At 44.4% G+C, this 23,333-nt stretch overlaps 1 protein-coding gene across 2 annotated transcripts in view; it reads right to left on the minus strand.

The window, feature by feature from the left end:
* Positions 1–872: 872 nt before the first annotated feature.
* Positions 873–23,333, minus strand: part of LOC110530834 (CTD small phosphatase-like protein) — a 47,236-nt gene continuing 24,775 nt past the window's right edge. The window contains exons 2-8 of one of the 2 annotated variants that reach the window (XM_021614118.3): positions 15,503–15,660; positions 15,151–15,183; positions 12,163–12,264; positions 7,942–7,998; positions 4,804–4,896; positions 2,281–2,466; positions 873–2,032 (exon numbers count right to left, since the gene is read on the minus strand). In XM_021614118.3, coding sequence (XP_021469793.1) covers positions 1,907–2,032; positions 2,281–2,466; positions 4,804–4,896; positions 7,942–7,998; positions 12,163–12,264; positions 15,151–15,183; positions 15,503–15,660 — 755 coding nt within the window. In that variant the 3' untranslated portion in view covers positions 873–1,906. The remainder of the gene's footprint in view (positions 2,033–2,280; positions 2,467–4,803; positions 4,897–7,941; positions 7,999–12,162; positions 12,265–15,150; positions 15,184–15,502; positions 15,661–23,333) is intronic. The other variant, XM_021614119.3, reaches the window with a different exon arrangement.

Raw genomic sequence — 23,333 nt, forward strand, 5'->3', positions numbered from 1 at the left:
ATACTCCTTCCATTTCAATATTATCGCTTGCACAGTGCTCCTTGGGATGTTTAAAGCTTGGGAAATCTTTTTGTATCCAAATCCGGCTTTAAACTTCTTCACAACAGTATCTCGGACCTGCCTGGTGTGTTCCTTGTTCTTCATGATGCTCTCTGCGCTTTTAACGGACCTCTGAGACTATCACAGTGCAGGTGCATTTATACGGAGACTTGATTACACACAGGTGGATTGTATTTATCATCATTAGTCATTTAGGTCAACATTGGATCATTCAGAGATCCTCACTGAACTTCTGGAGAGAGTTTGCTGCACTGAAAGTAAAGGGGCTGAATAATTTTGCACGCCCAATTTTTCAGTTTTTGATTTGTTAAAAAAGTTTGAAATATCCAATAAATGTCGTTCCACTTCATGATTGTGTCCCACTTGTTGTTGATTCTTCACACAAAAATACAGTTTTATATCTTTATGTTTGAAGCCTGAAATGTGGCAAAAGGTCGCAAAGTTCAAGGGGGCCGAATACTTTCGCAAGGCACTGTAGGGTGCCATTTGGGACGCACTCCAGATCACTGGAAACAATGAGAGGGATACCATGGCAACAGTGTACCACTGGGGGGGGGGGGGGGGGGGGGGGGGGGATTTGTATGGGTTACCGCCTCCCGAAGGATATTTTTTGTTTGTTGCTAGACTTATATCCATGTGTAGAAATAAAATGATAAAGTTAAAAACTAGCAGACTAAAATAATTAACTGGATTGCTAACAAAGTAGGATTCATTCACTTCAAAACATAACTGAATGGCATTCGTTAACTGGCAAAACTCCTTAAAATAGACTGAGCTAAACCCCTACTTAGATTTTAACAATTGAAATCACGTTTTGGCAAAAACGAATAAAAGAAATGCATTGAAAAATGTTGGCACAAATTCAACTATGGTTCAGGATGTTTTTCCCAAAATTCAGCCTAATTGCTATGTAGAAAGTTACATATTCCTTTGCTTCTTAAAACAAATGAACCATAATACACTATTCTAAGGTATAGTGAAGACAGCAAGATAAAGAGAAAATAAAACGCTTATATGGTGTCAAAAAGAAGAGGAATATAACGTGTAACCAATACAAGGTAGGACAACCTCCTAAAATAACAACAGTGGTTTGTTATAAAGAATCATAGCGGTCTCCATTTTAAAGTATAGACAGAATTCAATAAAAAGACTGAAGAAGTATTCTGAAAATATGCCATGTACAAAATATCTCCTCATGACCACATTCAAACAAGGCACTTCGTTCGGTAAGAAAAGGAAAACAGTAAATCACAGTCCTTTCAAACTACCAGACACTCTCCTGATGCATAGCAACAATACAAGGACCTAATACTCAGACTGAATTTATCGGTTATCTTCACAACAACAACAACAACAACAAAAAAACAATTTCCACACAAAATATAGATTTTTGGTTAAAAGTAACAACTCTGCCTGTTAGTCGGTGTCACAACACAAGACTAGAGTTTCTTCCTTTGCGTCCATTCCCTCAAATCAAAAACGCATTCTGCCACCCCATACAAATCTTCTAACCGATGATGTCACAGTCGAGCTTCCTGGTTCCGCCACTGTGCTCCATGGGAGTTGGAGTATTCTCCACTCTGACTACAGTGAGCCCCCAGCCTCTAGGAGAGGATACCATAGCGGAGAGAGGTGTACTGTTTGGGGTGTCTGGTGTTGGGTTACACACTACAATCCCACAGTGTGACTCCAGGTTGCCTCTAGGGGACAGAGGACGGGAAATCTGTCTAAGCCTGAGCGATGGTGTGTCGTTAAAGAGGCAGAGTGAGAAAGAGAGAGAAAGAGAGAGAGAGAGAAAGAAAGAAAGAGAGAGAGAGAGAGAGAGAAAGGTGGGGTTACCCTGGTGCTACCTGCCCCGGAGGTTCTGCAACACACCATACACCTCTTCCTCTCTGCTTAGGCCCTCGAAGAAGGGCAGCAGGTCCTGTAGCTCTGTGTCGCTCAGATCATCAAACCACGACTGGACCGGCACCTGAGGAGACAGACAGCACATGCTGGTTCAGTTGGGTCTACTGTGTGTAATGGCTTTTGGTTCCGGCCCTGCACTAAACACACCTGATTCAAGTGATCAACGTCTAGATCAGCAGCTGATTAGAAGAATCGCGTGTGTTAGAGCAGGGTTGGAATAAAACCTGGCGGAGTCAGTAGCTCCAAAGGAAGATCACTAGGCCAGTGGCAGGAGAGTTGTCTGCTACACACAGGCGTAACTAGCGAACTCACAGCGTTCTCGGGGTGGAAGATGTAGGAGGCAGGAGAGTTGTCCAGTATGATGACGTTGCTGAGCTCTCTACCCAGCCTGCTTAGGTCCTTAACATAGTTCCCCCGGTGAAACACACATGACTCCCGGAACAGACGGGCTCGGAACACACCCCATTGGTCCAGAAGATCCGCCACAGGGTCAGCATACTGGACACACACAGGGTCAAAAAGGTTACTACTACAGGTCAGGGGTCAGACATCAAAAGGTCAAAGAAGACACTGTACAGAGATGGAAGCAGGAAGCTCTGAAGCTACCACTAACTAGCCTGTTAGTGCAATCATGCTATCAAACCTTTGGCACGAAAAGGAGTGACATGATGGCACAAACAGACTAGTACCCAGGCTAGACTAGCACATCTTAGTGATTTAATGCAGCTGCTTACTGACATGGTTGGTAGTCTCCGTAGGACAGGGAGATCCCACTACTGATGGGTAGGAAACTTTGAAAATGGGAAACGCTCAGTTACCACACAGACAGTTGACACTTGCCCAGACAGAGATCGGCTCAAAGAGATGGACAAGAGGAGGGAGTAGATAGATATTAACACAGGAAGACCAGAAGGGAGTAGATAGATATTAACACAGGAAGAACAGAAGGGAGTAGATAGATATTAACAGGAAGAACAGAAGGGAGTAGATAGATATTAACACAGGAAGACCAGAAGGGAGTAGATAGATATTAACACAGGAAGAACAGAAGGGAGTAGATAGATATTAACAGGAAGAACAGGAGGGAGTAGATAGATGTTAAAACAGGAAGACCAGAAGGGAGTAGATAGATATTAACACAGGAAGAACAGAAGACAGGAGGAACAGAAACCAAAACAATGAGAACAGAGCCATGCCCCAAATGGCACCCTATTCCCTATAGTAGACTACTAGAGTATGCACCCTATAGTGGACTACTAGAGTATACACCCTATTCCCTACAGTGGACTACTAGAGTATGCACCCTATTCCCTATAGTAGACTACTAGAGTATGCACCGTATTCCCTGTAGTGGACTACTACAGTATGCACCTTATTGTAGACTACTAGAGTATGCACCGTATTCCCTATAGTGGACTACTAGAGTATGCACCTTATTGTAGACTACTAGAGTATGCACTCTATCCCCTATAGTGGACTACTAGAGTATTCCCCCTATAGTAGACTACTAGAGTATGCACCCTATTCTCTATAGTGGACTACTAGAGTATGCACCCTATTCCCTATAGTGGACTACTAGAGTATGCACCCTATTCCCTATAGTGGACTACTAGAGTATGCACCCTATTCCCTATAGTGGACTACTAGAGTATGCACCCTATTCCCTATAGTGGACTACTAGAGTATGCACCCTATTCCCTATAGTGGACTACTAGAGTATGCACCCTATTCCCTATAGTGGACTACTAGAGTATGCACCCTATTCCCTATAGTGGACTACTAGAGTATGCACCCTATTCCCTATAGTGGACTACTAGAGTATGCACCCTATTCCCTATAGTGGACTACTAGAGTATACACCCTATTCCCTATAGTGGACTACTAGGGTATACACCCTATTCCCTACAGTGGACTACTAGAGTATGCACCCTATAGTAGACTACTAGAGTATGCACCCTATAGTAGACTACTAGAGTATGCACCTTATTGTAGACTACTAGAGTATGCACCCTATTCCCTATAGTGGACTACTAGAGTATACACCCTATTCCCTATAGTGGACTACTAGGGTATACACCCTATTCCCTACAGTGGACTACTAGAGTATGCACCCTATAGTAGACTACTAGAGTATGCACCCTATAGTAGACTACTAGAGTATGCACCCTATAGTAGACTACTAGAGTATGCACCCTATAGTAGACTACTAGAGTATGCACCCTATAGTAGACTACTAGAGTATGCACCCTATAGTAGACTACTAGAGTATGCACCTTATTGTAGACTACTAGAGTATGCACCCTATTCCCTATAGTAGACTACTAGAGTATGCACCCTATAGTAGACTACTAGAGTATGCACCCTATAGTAGACTACTAGAGTATGCACCTTATTGTAGACTACTAGAGTATGCACCCTATTCCCTATAGTAGACTACTAGAGTATGCACCCTATAGTAGACTACTAGAGTATGCACCCTATAGTAGACTACTAGAGTATGCACCCTATAGTAGACTACTAGAGTATGCACCCTATAGTAGACTACTAGAGTATGCACCCTATAGTAGACTACTAGAGTATGCACCCTATAGTAGACTACTAGAGTATGCACCCTATAGTAGACTACTAGAGTATGCACCCTATAGTAGACTACTAGAGTATGCACCCTATAGTAGACTACTAGAGTATGCACCCTATAGTAGACTACTAGAGTATGCACCCTATAGTAGACTACTAGAGTATGCACCCTATAGTAGACTACTAGAGTATGTACCCTATAGTGGACTACTAGAGTATGTCAGACAAGGGACAAAGGATTAGAGTTGCTGAAAGTACCTTTGCGAGACTAGCCGTGAAGAGAACACATTCAAACAGCTCTCCCATCTTCTGCAGGAACTCATCCACATGAGGTCTCTTCAGCACGTACACCTGCAACCACAGATTAATATAGGATGATTCAAAACCAAATAAACATGTGTTTTATGTGAGAAGTAGGCATTGGTCTGAAGCAGGAAAATAAAGGACATTCACATGAGCACCACAATGCCTACCCCACCCATGCACAGCCAAGGTTTTTCAGCACACAGCTTTTACCTACTACAGAAGCTACTGTATATTGGTCTATTGCACTTCAAACAGTGTGTGTGCAGGTTGTTTAGGATTCAAAACTTCTCAAACAGCCTAATCATCTAATTTCCTTGGTTTTTACACCAGTAAAACACAACATTATTACACAACATTATAATACATCATAACACAGCAATACAAGTCAAGTAAAAAGTACACAAAAATAACAAATGGCAACAGAAATAATGCAGTTGTTAGTATTTATTTAACATTAACAGCTGATTTTACAGAGGGAAGCGGGGAAAAAAACAAAAACAGAAACCCATTTAAGCCAATAAGGAGAAGTCAGGGTAAATGTTCCAGTTCTCTTTTAACAAGACAATATGAGGAAGGAGGAAGTTCCTGGAAAATACACACAATAATCACCATGTAGCCTACCCATTTAACTGTTTACATACTGTGGCGTACAGCAGGTCAGCCACCAGGGGGAGACTCGTCGAGGCCTGGTGACAGAAGGAGGATACATCACGAGGCGATGGCTCCATCTGCTGGACGTGCCAGGTCATGATGGGCTCTCTGGCCAGGACTAATTGGGGCTGATTGGGGATTGGTGAGTAATCAAGGGCTGATTGCTCACCAGCTGTACAAGTCCCATAAAGCTGCCAGAAGGGCAGCACACAGGGGAGAGACTTGGGGAGGGAAGGACTCCTGTATATTTGGGGATGGTAACAGGAGTGAGTTCAGTGTTTGATACTCACAGGATACAGCAAGACCTGATCCTGGAGAGGGTCTCCTGGGGGGTACAGTAAGACCAGGAGCCCAGAAGACGGAATCCTGGAGAGGGTCTCTTGGGGGATACAGTAAGACCCGGAGCCCAGAAGACAGGATCCTGGAGAGGGTCTCTTGGGGGATACAGTAAGACCCGGAGCCCAGAAGACGGTATCCCGGAGAGGGTCTCTTGGGGGATACAGTAAGACCCGGAGCCCAGAAGACGGTATCCCGGAGAGGGTCTCTTGGGGGATACAGTAAGACCCGGAGCCCAGAAGACGGTATCCCGGAGAGGGTCTCTTGGGGGATACAGTAAGACCCGGAGCCCAGAAGACGGTATCCCGGAGAGGGTCTCTTGGGGGAGACCTATTCTTTTGGACTATTATTTGAATAAACACCTTTGAAACTGAACTAATCCTACTCTGTGGCAACGTTTCGACCCCCAACCCCCTGGTCTGCCACAATACATTGACTTGTCACATTAGGTGGCACAAACTCCTCTGTGTTCTGCGCCAGTAGAGGGCCTGTGCTACCTCTCCTCCATTGACATCCTTAGTCATCGGTCATCCACCTCGGTGGAAACGTCTTGGGATTAAACCCAAGGGGACGGCACTGGTTCGGCAGATGCGCAAATTTAGAGGTGAATGTTTCCCGGGACGACAGTCTTCTCTTGATATCGCACAGCGGAAGAGCTGGATGTTCCGGTGAGACCAGAAGATATATAAAAAAAAAAGTGTGTAGAGAGATCGTGGCGCTCCGTCAATTAGCTGGTGTACGCATTTCAGGGAACACAATCCTCCCACTTTGCCATTAAGCAGCGTGTCCCTGGGATGTAGCGTAGGAGGTGGCGCAGTAGTACACACACACACACACACACACACCAGTCTCTGTCCAATGGTACTCAAAGATGCTCTTTTAACATCGTGTGTGTGTGTCGGGACTGTGTGTCAAAACTACGCACGGAAGAATGATCGTAATGGTCTCCTCCTAGAAGCGAACCCAGGTCCTTCAGATCCCACGGCGGTGCGGTTAAAACAAACCCGGTCGTGAACGCATCATCTCGACACGATTTAAAAATGGACAGTCTGGTGATGACAGGAAGCGTTTGTTGATCACTCACTCACTCACTACTGAGCATTTATTTATATTGCTTGGTAAAAATGTTTTATTGTTGATGTGTTGAAAATAGTCACATTGCTAACCAAGTTAGCAAGCATGGCATTTTCTTTTAACTGCACAAAAGGTCATGCAGGCAAGCAATGGTGTTGGTGTTATTTAACCTGGGTGCACCTGTACCCCCCCCCCACCCCCCAGCTACTTTTTACTTGGATGGTGAAGTCAGCTTTTTGGGAACACGTTGAAAAGTAACGTGACACAATTTGGAGTTTTGTATTTTGTTCCTAATGCTAACGACCCTGTGAAAAATACGGTATGTGGTTCTCGCTAATGACCCAACAGCTCATGACGAGATGCGGGGAGCGTGTTGTATACCTCCCAATCCGATACAAATGTGCAAATCAACTTTGCACAGATATAATAGTAGGGAGATTTGAATTTAACATTGAGCTTCAACCAATGCCATACGATTACACCCACAACCAGTGTTTTTGGGGTCATACACCTGAAACCAGTCAGAATTACAACAACTACAATCACTGATCATACACACATTAAGTCGAACAATCAGACCGCTATCCTCTTCCTCTTTCCCAGACCAGTAGCCGCCACCCAGTTCACTGATCATACACACATTAAGTCGAACAATCAGACCACTATCCTCTTCCTCTTTCCCAGACCAGTAGCCGCCACCCAGTTCAAGTAATCATGAACAGGCCAACCAGGATACACACAGCCTATCCTGGATTACTTGAACTGGGTCACAACCTTTCTCCTCCTCCTCTTCTTCTTCTTCTTCTTCTTCTGGAGTTGAGCTCAGAGGAACTGGGAGCAACAGTGGAACATTTGGTCGGATTTTGAAAGACTTGTGAAAATATCAAACTTAAAATGTGTCTTCTATAAAAGTAAAATTGGTCATTTCTGACAACACCGTTGGAGACGCTAATGACTCCAGCGCACATAATCAAATAACCAGTATTTAAAAGTGAATAAAAGACAGAGACAGTAGTGATCCTACAGTACCTGATGAACTGTGCCATCTATCTCCACAGGGACTATGAAGTCAGCATTGCTAATGGGCTGCAAGAGAGAAGAGATAAAACACAACATGTCAGAGTGTCTCAGACACTGCTCCACAGTGGTGTAATACAACAGTCACACAGCAGAGGGAGAGCTTGCACAGTGCCATAGATTTTAGGCTAGCACACCCATTCAGTCGCCTTCAAGAAAGGAAAACTAATCTCCTCCTGCCTCCTTAAGTATTATTCTCCTCCTCCTTCCCCTTTTCTGACAAAACAAAATCTCTATTTCTCTCTGCCTTTCTCTCTAACAAACTATAGGACAGAGAGAGAGAGAGAGAGAGAGAGAGACAGAGAGAGAGACAGAGATAGAGACAGAGAGAGAGACAGAGAGAGAGACAGAGAGACAGAGAGAGAAACTGTACCAAGTAAAAGAGGAGGAGAAGAGGGGGATTACGAGAAAGATATTCTGGATAATGACACCAGAGGCCAAGCAAGGTCACTGTTAGTCAGTCTCTCTGAACTACAGTCTATCCCAGCTACTGCTGTTGACTCTCTAACATGGAACAGAACAGTCTCTACTGCTGTTGACTCTCTAACATGGGACAGAACAGTCTCTACTGCTGTTGACTCTCTAACATGGGACAGAACAGTCTCTACTGCTGTTGACTCTCTAACATGGAACAGAACAGTCTCTACTGCTGTTGACTCTGTAACATGGAACAGAACAGTCTCTACTGCTGTTGACTCTCTAACATGGGACAGAACAGTCTCTACTGCTGTTGACTCTCTAACATGGGACAGAACAGTCTCTACTGCTGTTGACTCTCTAACATGGGACAGAACAGTCTCTACTGCTGTTGACTCTCTAACATGGGACAGAACAGTCTCTACTGCTGTTGACTCTCTAACATGGGACAGAACAGTCTCTACTGCTGTTGGCTCTGTAACATGGAACAGAACAGTCTCTACTGCTGTTGACTCTCTAACATGGGACAGAACAGTCTCTACTGCTGTTGGCTCTCTAACATGGGACAGAACAGTCTCTACTGCTGTTGACTCTGTAACATGGGACAGAACAGTCTCTACTGCTGTTGACTCTAACATGGGACAGAACAGTCTCTACTGCTGTTGACTCTCTAACATGGGACAGAACAGTCTACTGCTGTTGACTCTCTAACATGGGACAGAACAGTCTCTACTGCTGTTGACTCTCTAACATGGGACAGAACAGTCTCTACTGCTGTTGACTCTCTAACATGGGACAGAACAGTCTCTACTGCTGTTGACTCTCTAACATGGGACAGAACAGTCTCTACTGCTGTTGACTCTCTAACATGGGACAGAACAGTCTCTACTGCTGTTGACTCTCTAACATGGGACAGAACAGTCTACTGCTGTTGACTCCCTAACATGGGACAGAACAGTCTCTACTGCTGTTGACTCTCTAACATGGGACAGAACAGTCTCTACTGCTGTTGACTCTCTAACATGGGACAGAACAGTCTCTACTGCTGTTGACTCTCTAACATGGGACAGAACAGTCTACTGCTGTTGACTCTCTAACATGGGACAGAACAGTCTCTACTGCTGTTGACTCTGTAACATGGAACAGAACAGTCTACTGCTGTTGACTCCCTAACATGGGACAGAACAGTCTCTACTGCTGTTGACTCTCTAACATGGGACAGAACAGTCTCTACTGCTGTTGACTCTCTAACATGGGACAGAACAGTCTACTGCTGTTGGCTCTGTAACATGGGACAGAACAGTCTCTACTGCTGTTGACTCTCTAACATGGGACAGAACAGTCTCTACTGCTGTTGACTCTCTTAACATGGGACAGAACAGTCTCTAACTGCTGTTGGCTCTGTAACATTGGACAGAACAGTCTCTAATGCTGTCTACTGCTGTTGACTCTCTAGTTAGCTACCTTTAAAATGGACTTTTCCCCCCAGAACAGGTAAGAAAATGGTGCTGCTCTCGGAGTTGGTTATCTATAAACTCAGACTGCTTTACAAACACACAGTGCTGCTAGCTCACAGCAGACACATCCTGGATCTGTCCTACTGGAAGTTGTTGAGGAGGACACAGAGGTCTGTAAAGGAGAAAGGAAACGCTCTCTGTTGTTTTATCTGCAGCTCAGACTGCTTTTAGTGACGAGAGATAAATGCTTTTTGAAGTCAGTTTGATTCTTTAAAAAAAATTAACAGTTTTCAATTTCGGTTTCAATTATTTGGGTTGGATGCTGTAACACAGAATAAAACAATTAATAAAAGTCCCATGAGGGTAGCGACTGCCCATTACTGCTGATCACTTATCATCACTTTATATATTTCAGTTGTGGTATACATTACATGTGTCTTATTTGATGACTTTATTATTTCATTCCAAGTCATCTCATCTCTATAGAGCTGCTGTCTGACAAAATCACTATTTAGTAGTTCTTCAAAGTAAATAAGGCATACTTTTATGACTGCTGAACACCAACTATCAACCACCCAGATCATGTATTTTCAGGTAGAGATACCTGGTGAAGCAACAGCTGCTCTCTATATTACCTCAAGATCACGATACGTCGCTAAGCAACAGCTGCTCTCTATATCACATGAACACGATACGTTGCTAAGCAACAGCTGCTCTCTATCACCTCACGATATGTCGCTAAGCAACAGCTGCTCTCCATCACCTCACGATATGTCGCTAAGCAACAGCTGCTCTCTATCACCTCACGATATGTCGCTAAGCAACAGCTGCTCTCTATATCACCTCACGATACGTCGCTAAGCAACAGCTGCTCTCTATATCACCTCACGATATGTCGCTAAGCAACAGCTGCTCTATATCACCTCACGATACGTCGCTAAGTAACAGCTGCTCTCTATATCACCTCACGATATGTCGCTAAGCAACAGCTGCTCTCTATATCACCTCACGTCGCTAAGCAACAGCTGCTCTATATCACATAATCACGATACGTCGCTAAACAACAGCTGCTCTCTATATCACCTCACGATCGGGCATTCTTCTCTCTTCTGTAGCAGTCGTAAAAGTAACACAGACCGGACAAGTAAGTGCGCACTGGATTATGGTCATTGTAGTTAATTACCACGTTTTATGCGCTAAAGTATGTCGAATTTGGCTAGTTGGAAACTACAACTCCCTACTACATCGCAAGGTTCAGGCTGTATCTGATCAACCTCGAGAGAAAACACTGCAATGCGCGTACTGAGCTCTCAGGAAGAAAAACCAAAACAAAATGGAATTCAAATAATTGAACCGACATCTGTCAATTAGTTGTTTATTAAAACGCGAAAAATGAATGGCTCAGAACTAAGTACTTTACAAACACACGGTCTAATGTACGTGTAACCCGACATGATTACAATGAACAGACGGAGAGCAGTGGGGAACTCAAAGTAAAGAGGAAACTGGAGGTTAAGTCTACACATTATGACAAAGGCAAGATGAGCCTCATTCAACATACTATTTATGTGTATTTAACCAGGCAAGTCAGTGAAGAACAAATTCTTATTTACAACGACGGCCATACCGTCGGCCAAACCCGGACGACGCTGGGGCCAAATTGTGCGCCGCCCTATGGGGACTCCCATTCACGGCCGGTTGTGATACAGCCTGGAATCGAACCTAGGGTGTCTGTAGTGACGCCTCTAGCACTGAGATGCAGTGCCTTAGACCGCCTCACCACTCGGGTGCCTATGAAGGCTGATGAGGGGAGAATTAAAGCGGGAATCGTGCAGCAGTCTGTGCAGCAGACAGACAGGCATGAATTCAGGAGAAACCAATTAGATAGCTCTTCAAAGCGTGATGGAGTCTTGAGTGAGAGGCCAGCCCAGCCAATGAGAGGCCAGCCCAGCCAATGAGAGGCCAGCCCAGCCAATGAGAGGCCAGCCCAGCCAATGAGAGGCCAGGCCAGCCAGTGAGAGGCCAGCCCAGCCAGTGAGAGGCCAGGCCAGCCAATGAGAGGCCAGGCCAGCCAGTGAGAGGCCAGCCCAGCCAGTGAGAGGCCAGGCCAGCCAATGAGAGGCCAGCCCAGCCAATGAGAGGCCAGCCCAGCCAATGAGTCGAGTACCAAGTTCAACTTTGTCTCAGAGGAAAATTGGTTTTGCAGAAATAATCTAACATAAAACATGAAAACTGTACATTTATAATACCAGCCTACCAGGGCTTAATTTTAAAAAACAACAACATTTTTTTTTTTTACCTTGAATGAGCTGTGTACCAATGTCTCATCCAAGTCGATCACTACACACTTCTTCCCATAGTCTGATATGTTCATCTCTGGTAGGAGGAATTTGGCTGGAGGCTGAAGGAGAGAGAGAAGATATTATATGTTAGAGAATGAGATGGAGGTAGAGAGAGGGAGGTAGAGTAGAGAAAGAGAGGAGAGGAGAGAAAGAGAGGAGAGAGAAAGAGAGGAGAGAGAGAGATGAGAGGGAGAGATGAGAGTGCATAATCAACACATTGAGATATCATTAGTTAAATGTGTGAGGCAGGGTGGATTAGCAGCCCAGTATTAATAGTGAGTCTGGTGTTTCCCATAAAGAAAGATTAAGGGAGAGAAACATGAACACTAGCTAACACTGTGCTGGAACGGTCTGCTGGTTCTCTCTTCTGAACAGATCGGGTCTACATCGAACAGAACCAACAGACACCACGAAGGACTAAAGCTACCCATCCCTGCCCGGCATCATCTCAGAACAGGAATCCCATCATCTCTGTCCTTCCCTCTCAACACTAACCAAGTGTAGTGTAATATATATATATATATATATATATATATATATATATATATATATATATATATATATATATATATATATATATATATATATAGTGTGTTTAATCCCTCCAGATTTCTGTCTAATCTGAAGAGATTAAAGTTAACTTTCACACATTCTGTCAGACAGTAACAGGTCATGTTGCGGTCAACCGGTACAGACCGAGCCCGTGTTCCATTTCTCTCTTTTTGTTATTGTTTTACATTCCAGATACAGTGCACTACTTTTAACCAGGGTCCATAGGGGCTCTTGTCAAAAGCAGTATACTTTATAGAGAATAGGGTGCCATTTGGGACAACACACAGACAGGACTACTTTCCAGAAAAAAATCACAGTCTGTCCTTCACAGGAACACGGGACTATGTTAAACACCAGATCAATGTCGCTAACTGAAACATTTCCTGCGTGGACCTGAAGTGCTATGGAAAACGGAAGCCCTCCGTGATGGAGATAGTGAAAAACGGACATGCAGCAGATTACTCCATTAAAAAAAAGAAGGGTAGACTCAGCAATAGGAGACGATAATACACACAGTGACCACGGCAACTAGTTCCCTCTGTTCCCTGCCTCGAGGCCGAAGCGGAGTCTAATGTTTAATGGACTTAGACCTTGGGTGTCATGGTTCAGACACAGACTGTGGTAGGTGATCTAGCCAGTGTTTATCTTCACTAGCTAGATAACGAGCTCTTCTCTAATACCCTCATTAGCTAAATGGGATCAATCACCTCCTACTTTCCATGAGAGCAGAATATATGGCGGTATACCGAATAGCACCCTATTCCCTAAGTAGTACATATGGCTCTAGTCAAAAGTAGTGTACTATGTAGGGAATAGGGTGCCGTTTGAGATGCAGGCGTAGACTACAAGAACCAATGGGATTGAAGCTCTCACAGAGTACGCCTATGTCTGTAAGGCAATAGCGGAGAAAAAAAAAAAATTCATAGTACATTGCTTGTGCACTATGAGTGGCGCAGCGGTCTAAGGCACTGCATCTCAGTGCTAGTGGCGTCACTACACACCCTGGTTCGCTCCCGGGCTGTATCACAACCGGCCGTGGCCAGGACTCCCATAGGGCGAAGCACAAATGGCCCAGCGTCGTCCGGGTTAGGGGAGGGTTTGGTCGGGGTAGGCCGTCATTGTAAAATAACAATTTGTTCTTAACCAACTTGCCTAGTTAATACATTTTATATATTGAAACTGTATTTAAGTGCAAAATGTAGCATAAACCTCATTGTAATCAGACAGTGTGATTTAATTATAATTTTTCTTCAGCCATGTGCCTTAAGGAGGGGCAAACATGTCACCCCTACAGCTACTTTTACTGTCAAAACGTATTCAAGAGGCTTCGTAGTGGCTTCTTCTATGGCCTCTTCTGGACTTTCTACATAATTGATAGGCAGGCTGTCTAGGAGGTTCAGTTCGTTTGTTTACCTAGAGAGCGTCTCATTCTGGTCCCAACAGATTATTACGTTGTCTGTCGTTGAACCAAAATAAAGTAGTAGAAACAACACGTCTCTAAACTGGCTTTAGAACCAATCCAGGAAGATTGGTCAGGCTGGCAGTTAGTGTTGTTAGGAAGTTTTTACAAATGCAACCAAACCACTTATATCACTCATGCAGGAGACGCAATATGCTTGAACACTGTTTGATTGCTTACGAACACCTAAAAATTAAACCCACCACCATTCAGATAAGAGGACTTCAGCCCCACCCCCCCAAAATAATCTAATTGCGATTTGTGTACCAAAATATTGCAATTTGAGATCAAAACACTTAGAATAGAAATAGAATGATGGTTCTAATGTTATGGTTGGAATACAATGGGCATTTGGAATGCAGTTTTGTTGGCATGACAACGGAAGTAAGGGAGGAGAATGGTTGTGAGAGTAGGAACCAAAGTGTTGGTCAGTGTTTCACCATGGGACCCTAATTAGATTTAAATAGACAGGTACATTCAGACAACAAATATTTGCCTTTTCCTCTCAGATTAAGAACAAGCTGTTGCACAAACAATGCTGATATTCCACACCACTGGTACCGGCCTGTAGCAGAGCAAAGGTTTACTAGCAAGATTTGTCCCATCTCAGTGGATTTAGCTAGCGATTAGCATTAGGGGCTAACACACATTTTTTGGGGGCACATTTGCAGCTTAATAATGCAATTTTGATTAAAATGTGATTAATCGTGCAGCCCTACCTAGAGCCAAGACATTCAGAGCAAATACAGAGCCAAATCTTAGACTTGAGATCCATGTGCCTATAAGTCACATTTATCTCATTGGGCAGCAATGAGTGACTTAATGATTTACATGATAGTCAGTCAGTGTTAGGATCACGGATCTTAAGTTAGGATTCAGCCACTTAAGGACTGAGCGGCCACATGCAGAAGGAAAGATAAATAGTGATACATACACTAGGGATAGGAATAACCTCGACCTGGTCAAACTAGACACACAGAGAGAGAGAGACAAAGAGACACAGACAGAGAGACACAGACAGAGAGACACAGAGAGAGAGAAAGCGAGACAGAGAGAGACAGAGAGCGAGACAGAGAGAGACAGAGAGCGAGACAGAGAGACACAGAGAGTGAGAGCGAGACACAGAGAGAGAGAGACAGAGAGAGAGAACGTCACAAACATGGAAACATAACAGTCAATGTTTAAAGATTCTGGAGTTCTTCAAAGACACTTCTCTTCTTCATTGTTTATCCGCAGTTTAGAAGTATTGTGTGTGTGTGTGTGTGTGTGTGTGTGTGTGTGTGTACCTTTGGTTGTGTCCCATTCTCCTCTGGGGCTGGAGGCAGGGAGGTGGTTGTGTTGTTGGAGGCAGGAGGCTCCACATTGTAGTTCCTAAAGCAACAGAAGAACGTACTAAAGATGCCTGGACTCCTCTGCTTCTTCACACTGCTGTTGGACTGGGAGACTGGAGGGGGAAACAGAGGAGAGACGTTAAAACATTAAGAGTAAAGAAACAGAGCTACTGAAAATGCCTGGACTCCTCTGCTTCTTCAAACTGCTGTTGGACAGGGAGACTGGAGGAAGAAATATCTTGCTGTGTTTTTGTAAACGCAAATCTAAAATAAGTCTTATTGTAATTTCTTGCAAAGTCTCAGACTAATTTTGTGCTTCAGTTACACTTCTCCACTCAGATGAGAAATCTTTGCTGTGGTTTTCAGACCAATCAAAAGTCCCACATTCATGAACAGGCATTCGATCAGCAGACGGCGCTCTTGACTGATGGCAGCGAGAAAATGGCAATGGTTTTAGCAAGTTCAAATCCACGAGTACCTTCAAGCAAAACATTAGGAAATGTAGCTGGCTACATTTTTTTCTGTGGTAAACATAAAAAAATCTGATGGCCGTGCATCATCTTTGTAAAAAAAAAAAAATATCTTGCTCTTTCATTGTGTGCTGATTTACTTATGTGTGGCTGCTAGCCAAATGGCGTTGCACTTCTGTTGTCATCTGATGAAAACTACGCTATTTTCTGTATCATTTTTAGCATTCATTTATTTACTTGCCCGCCCCATATCGCTCTATAGAAAGCAACAAAAAAAAAAAAACACTTGCCGTTAAATATAAAACGTAGGTGGTTTAAATTAGAGGTCGACCGATTAATTGGAATGGCCGATTAATTAGGGCCGATTTCAAGTTTTCATAACAATCGGAAATCGGTATTTTTGGGCACAGATGTATTTATTTTTTTACACCTTTATTTAATCTTTATTTAACTAGGCAAGTCAGTTAAGAACACATTCTTATTTTCAATGACGGCCTAGGAACGGTGGGTTAACTGCCTCGTCAGGGGCAGAAATACAGATTGTCACATTGTCAGCTCGGGGGATCCAATCTTGCAACCTTACAGTTAACTAGTCCAACGCGATAACAACCTGCCTCTCTCGTTGCACTCCACAAGGAGACTGCCTGTTACGCAAATGCAGTAGGCCAAGGTAAGTTGCTAGCTAGCATTAAACTTATCTTATAAAAAACAATCAATCATAATCACTAGTTAACTACACATGGTTGATGATATTACTAGATATTATCTAGCATGTCCTGTGTTGCATATAATCTGACTGAGCATACAAGCATACAAGAATCTAAGTATCTGACTGAGCGGTGGTAGGCAGAAGCAGGTGCGTAAACATTCATTCAAACAGCACTTTCGTGCGTTTTGCCAGCAGCTCTTCGTTGTGCGTCAAGCATTGCGCTGTTTATGACTTCAAACCTATCAACTCCCGAGATGAGGCTGGTGTGACCGAAGTGAAATGGCTGGCTAGTAAGCGCGCGCTAATAGCGTTTCAAACTTCACTCGCTCTGAGCCTTGGGGTGGTTGTTTCCCTTGCTCTGCATGGGTAATGCTGCTTCGATGGGGTGGCTGTTGTCGTTGTGTTGCTGGTTCGAGCCCAGGGAGGAGCTAGGAGAGGGACGGAGGCTATACTGGTACACTGGCAATACTAAAGTGCCTATAAGAACATCCAATAGTCAAAGGTTAATGAAATACAAATGGTATAGAGGGAAATAGTCCTATAATAACTACAACCTAAAACTTCTTACCAGGGAATATTGAAGACTCATGTTAAAAGGAACCACCAGCTTTCATATGTTCTCATGTTCTGAGCAAGGAACTGAAACGTTAGCTTTCTTACATAGCACATATTGCACTTTTACTTTCTTCTCCAACAGTTTGTTTTTGCATTATTTAAACCAAATTGAACATGTTTCATTATTTATTTGAGACTAAATTGATTTTATTGATGTATTATATTAAGTTAAAATAAGTGTTCATTCAGTATTGTTGTAATTGTCTTTATTACAAATACTATTTAAAAAAAATGTTTTTAAATGTTTTAAATATTTATTATTATTTATTTATTTATTTATTTATTTATTTTTAAAATCGGCCGATTAATTGGTACCGGCTTTTTTGGTCCTCCAATTATCGGTATCGGCGTTGAAAAATCATTCTCGGTCAACCTCTAGTTTAAATCAATGAATAACTCAACTTCATTATTGAGCAGAAGTATAGCACTCTGGGAAAAAAAAGAGCAGAGAGAAATACTAATGAATGATATATGAATGCACATAGCTGCTTTCCTGCAACCGAAAACAACCCGTGTGATGAAGGTAACACACAACCCGTGTGATGAAGGTAACACACAACCCGTGTGATGAAGGTAGCACACAACCCGTGTGATGAAGGTAGCACACAACCCGCATGATGAAGGTAGCACACAACCCGCGTGATGAAGGTAGCACACAACCCGCGTGATGAAGGTAACACACAACCCGTGTGATGAAGGTAGCACACAACCCGTGTGATGAAGGTAGCACACAACCCATGTGATGAAGGTAGCACACAACCCGTGTGATGAAGGTAGCACACAACCCGCGTGATGAAGGTAACACACAACCCGTGTGATGAAGGTAGCACACAACCCGCGTGATGAAGGTAGCAGAGTAGTGTAGTAGCTGTTGTTGATCCTGGTCTGACAGACTAAACCACTGATCAGAAAATAACCAGTGACATCAGCCACACATAGCCTAGCTGTAGACGCTCTCTCCCGCTTGTTCGGTCTCTTCCCGCTTCCCTGCCCCCCCATGTCTCTCTCTCTCCCTCCCATATCTCTTCCCCTGTCTCTACCCCCCCCTCTCCACAGCCCCGTAAGTCAGTCAGTCTGACCCGGTAGAACCAGCCTATACAAGGCAGCATTCCTCTCCCTCCCTCCCTCCCTCCCTCCCTCTCGCCCTCCTCCAATCCACTCCCCTCCCTGCTCTCCTCCACTCCCCTCCCCCTCCTCTCTCTTTTCTCCCCCCTCCTCCTCCTACCCTCCCACCGAAGCGAGAGCTGCGGTCAGTCCACCCACGCTAACACACCCAGTCAACCGCCCCTCAACACTCCCAGTCAAACTCCCCTCCTACGCCCCTCAACCCCTCCCCCCCTACGCCCCCTCACCTCTCCGCGGGCCAAGCTGCAACACCAGGGCCAGTTCAGGAGGGTGCAACGTTAGTTACATAATGTTCAGAGGATAGAAATGTATTGTGTCACTCACAGTAAGGTCTTGGTAACGTCCCAAACCGCACACTATTCCCTATATAGTGCCCTACTTTTGATCAGAGCCCTATAGGTGTGTGGGTCCTGGTCAAAAGTAGGGCACTATGTAGGGAATAGGGTACCGTTTGTGTACAAACACGCACAAAGCCATCCCGCCCGCCCCCACTTAAACCAATCAGATCACGTCTCCCTGTTCCTACTCCCCTCCTACAAGCAGCAACTCAATGAGGAGCCACTAACACAGTGAAAAGTGAGGCACTGGACAGAGACAGACAGACTCACTGCTGCAGGACTGAGAATAATGATAGGAATATGCTGGATGAGTCCTTCACCCAGGACTCACCGGTCAATACTGAGGAATATATATATATATATATATATCGTCAGTCACAGGCTTCATTAGGAAATGTGTTGATGTTGTACCCACAACAACAATGCGGTCATATTCCAACCAAAAACCCTGGACGAACGGAGATATCCGTACAATGCTGAGAGCCCGTACTGCAGCATTCAATGTCAGCGGTGAAGACGGCCCAGTACATCACTGGGACCGTGGCCCTCCAGCAGGTGGTGAAGACGGCCCAGTACATCACTGGGACCGTGGCCCTCCAGCAGGTGGTGAAGACGGCCCAGTACATCACTGGGACCGTGGCCCTCCAGCAGGTGGTGAAGACGGCCCAGTACATCACTGGGACCGTGGCCCTCCAGCAGGTGGTGAAGACGGCCCAGTACATCACTGGGACCGTGCTCCCACCCATCCAGGACATCTACTTGAAACGGTGCCTAGGGAAGGCCCGCAGCATCATCAAGGACCCCACACACCCCAGCCACAAGCTGTTCTCTCCCTTACCGTCGGGCAGACGGTATCGGAGCATAAGGTCTGATAGAAACAGTCTCTGAGCCTGTTGGTATCTACAAGCCATCAGACTGCTGAACACTTGAACTGGACTGACCACCTGCTCTGATTCTCCACAACTTCGCACACACTACTACCATACTCTTATTATACTGCTCAGTTTATACACTGCCCCCAATCCCCCCCCTTCACCAAAACACATGTAAATAATGAGACTATAAATTGTGTCTTCCTGTATTATATTGAAATGTTTGTTCTATTCTACTGAGCCATTTACTCTATGTTCGTATACTTATCTTGTATTATTTCATATTGTTGTTGCATTGTTGAGAAGGAACCATTTCATTGGATGTATGTATGTATGTATGTATACCATGTGTATCCCGTACACACAACTAATACAAACTTGATTTGGGACGCAGACAGGATGTCAAATCACCATCACTTCACCTCTAAAAGGATTGGCGTAATCTTCTGAGAGAAAAAAATACATTATTCCAATGGATTCACATTATTAGGGCAGAGAGCAAACAGATACCATGGTGACAATCCAAGTTGCAGGAGTCTCTCTCTATCTCTGTATGTATGTCTCTCTCTCTCTGTATGTCTCTCTCACTCTCCCAGTCTGTATGTCTCTCTCTCTCTCGGTCTGTATGACACTACCTGTTTGTCTCAAATTCTCTGACTGTCTCTCTCACACTGTCTCACTCTTCTCCATCTCTCCCTCCCTCTCATTTCATCATCCTCTCTTCCTCTCCCACGCTCTCCCTCTGGCTTCCAGTCAAATTAATGACTGCTTCTCTCACTTCAGTATGCTGGGTATTTAAATCTCTCCTTCAATCTAAGACCGACACAGCGAGAGAGAATTAACGAACTAGCCTAGGCATCCATCGATGACAGAGCTGGGCTATAGAGCAAGATTGAACGATATGGGAATTTTGTATCCGATACCGATTTTTGAGTGGAATATTCACAGATACGCAATATTTCGTATCATTATAGAAAACTTCAAACCAGCCAGGTCACCCATGATACAAGTCAGTATTCGATGTCCATCCATGTTCTGAGGACGTTAGGAGATGTGGAAACCTGCTACTAGGGGGCAACAGTGAGCGCTGTTACCTTCTAAGTAGGTTTTGGTTTACTAGGGCGTTGTGGACGGCCGTTGCTAGGGCGTTGTGGACGGGCGTTGCTAGGGCGTTGTGGACGGGCGTTGCTAGGGCGTTGTGGACGGGGATGGGCGTTGCTAGGGCGTTGTGGACGGGGATGGGCGTTGCTAGGGCGTTGCTAGGGCGTTGTGGACGGAGATGGGGGAAGGGCGTAATCATCCTCTTTCCGATTCCAAAGGTTGTTTAAGATTTTTGTTTTAAGCCGACCCCAAACCTTAGTTAATGCCTGAACTATATAACTATATACTATAACACTATTTTGGTGTTTTGGTAAGGGCTCAGAGTGACATCACGTACTCAAGACGGCTCAACCAATCACCCGACGGGTTCTATGAAATTGCCCGAGAGACACAGTTAGCCTTCGTCGATGAGTCATCAGTGGGAAGCTGGAACACCACTAGTGAAGGAGCCATTTCTGCGCTCCATAGGACGGCCACCGCGCTGCATAGGACGGCCATATAAACATCCACCTCGCCTCATATAAACATCCACCTCGCCTCATATAAACATCCACCTCGCCTCATATAAACATCCACCTCGCCTCATATAAACATCCACCTCGCTTCAAATAAGACTTACAGAAAACATTTGACCTCTGTCATTACTAACAAAGGGTATATAACAAAGTATTGAGATAAACTTTTGTTATTGACCAAATACTTATTTTCCATCATATGTTGCAAATAAATTCATAAAAAATCCTATAATGTGATTTTCTGGAGAAAGAAAATCTCATTTTGTCTGTCATAGTTGAAGTGTACCTATGATAAAAATTACAGGCCTCTCTCCTCTTTTTAAGTGGGAGAACTTGCACAATTGGCGGCTGACTAAATACTTTTTTGCCCCACTGTAAACATCCACCTCGCCTCCTATTAAACATCCACCTCGCCTCCTATTAAACATCCACCTCGCCTCCTATTAAACATCCACCTCGCCTCCTATTAAACATCCACCTCGCCTCCTATTAAACATCCACCTCGCCTCCTATAAAACATCCACCTCGCCTCCTATAAAACATCCACCTCGCCTCCTATTAAACATCCACCTCGCCTCCTATTAAACATCCACCTCGCCTCCTATAAAACATCCACCTCGCCTCCTATAAAACATCCACCTCGCCTCCTATAAAACATCCACCTCGCCTCCTATAAAACATCCACCTCGCCTCCTATAAACATCCACCTCGCCTCCTATAAACATCCACCTCGCCTCCTATAAACATCCACTGCGCTTACATGGCTTGCTGAAATGACATGGAACGACCCACATACTAAAATTAGGCAGTTCTGTGCTTCCTATGTATGAATCATCGCAATCACATCACACAAAAACTAACATCAACCAGGACTTCTGGCTCTGCTCAGTCCACTGCATGGCTCCAAATATAGCCCACAGCTGGGGGGGGGGGGGGGTGACAGACAGAGAGGAAAGGTACTGTCCATTACTGTTGCCTACCTATACAAACTGAGTTGGTTTATGCTGCTGGATGCATTCAGACTCGGGTTTCCGTTAGTTCTTGACTGGCCTGGGCAGAGCCATGACCTCAACCCCATCAAACATACTGAAAGGAAAGGGCCTTCCCCAAAACGGTTGCCAGAAAGTTGGAAGCACCGAATCGTCTGGAACGTCATTGTATGCTGTAGCGTTAAGCTTACCCTTCACTGGAACTACGGGGCCCAGTCCGAACTATGAAAAACAGCCCCAGACCATTATTCCTCCTCCACCAAACTTTACAGTTGACACTATGCATTCGGGCAGATAGCAAGCTTTACACCACCCCAGGCGAAGCTTGGCACTGGCTCATGGTGATCTTAGGCTTGTGTGCGGCTGCTCGGCCATGAAAACCCATTTCATGAAGCTCCAGATGAACAGTTCTTGTGCCAACGTTGCTTCCAGAGACAGTTGGAACTTGGTAGTAAGTGTTGCAACTGAGGACAGAGGAGTTTTACAAGCTACGAGCTTCAGCGGTCCCATTCTGTGAGCTTGTGTGGCCTACCACTTTGCAGCTAAGCCGTTGTTGTTCCCAGACATTTCCACTTCACAATAACAGCACTTAAAGTTGACCAGGGCAGCTTTAGCAGGGCAGACATTTGACAAACTGACTTGTTGGAAAGGTGGCATCCTATGACAGTACCACGTTGAAAGTCACTGAGCTCTAAAGTAAGGCCATGCTACTGCCTAGGTTTGTCTATGAAGATTGCATGGCTGTGTGCTTCATTTTATACACTGGTCAGCAACGGGTGGGGCTGAAATAGCCAAATCCACTAACTTGAAGGGGTGTCCACATACTTTTGTATATATAGTGTACATGACTAACGAAAATACACACAATTGAATTCCAATAAATTATGCAAATTAACCCATTGACCAATAAGCATGATGGTCAAATGTATTTCCATCAACTAATATTTTGTAATTGGATCGTTTTTTTCTCACGATAGATTTGGCCAGCGTCAATTTTATCAATCGACTTGTCATTATAATTTTTGGGGCCAAAAGCTGTCAATTACTCTGAC

Source organism: Oncorhynchus mykiss, chromosome 8 (genome assembly GCF_057628025.1).
Source record: "Oncorhynchus mykiss isolate SJ-2025 chromosome 8, ASM5762802v1, whole genome shotgun sequence".
In the NCBI taxonomy this organism is placed as follows: Eukaryota; Metazoa; Chordata; class Actinopteri; order Salmoniformes; family Salmonidae; genus Oncorhynchus; species Oncorhynchus mykiss.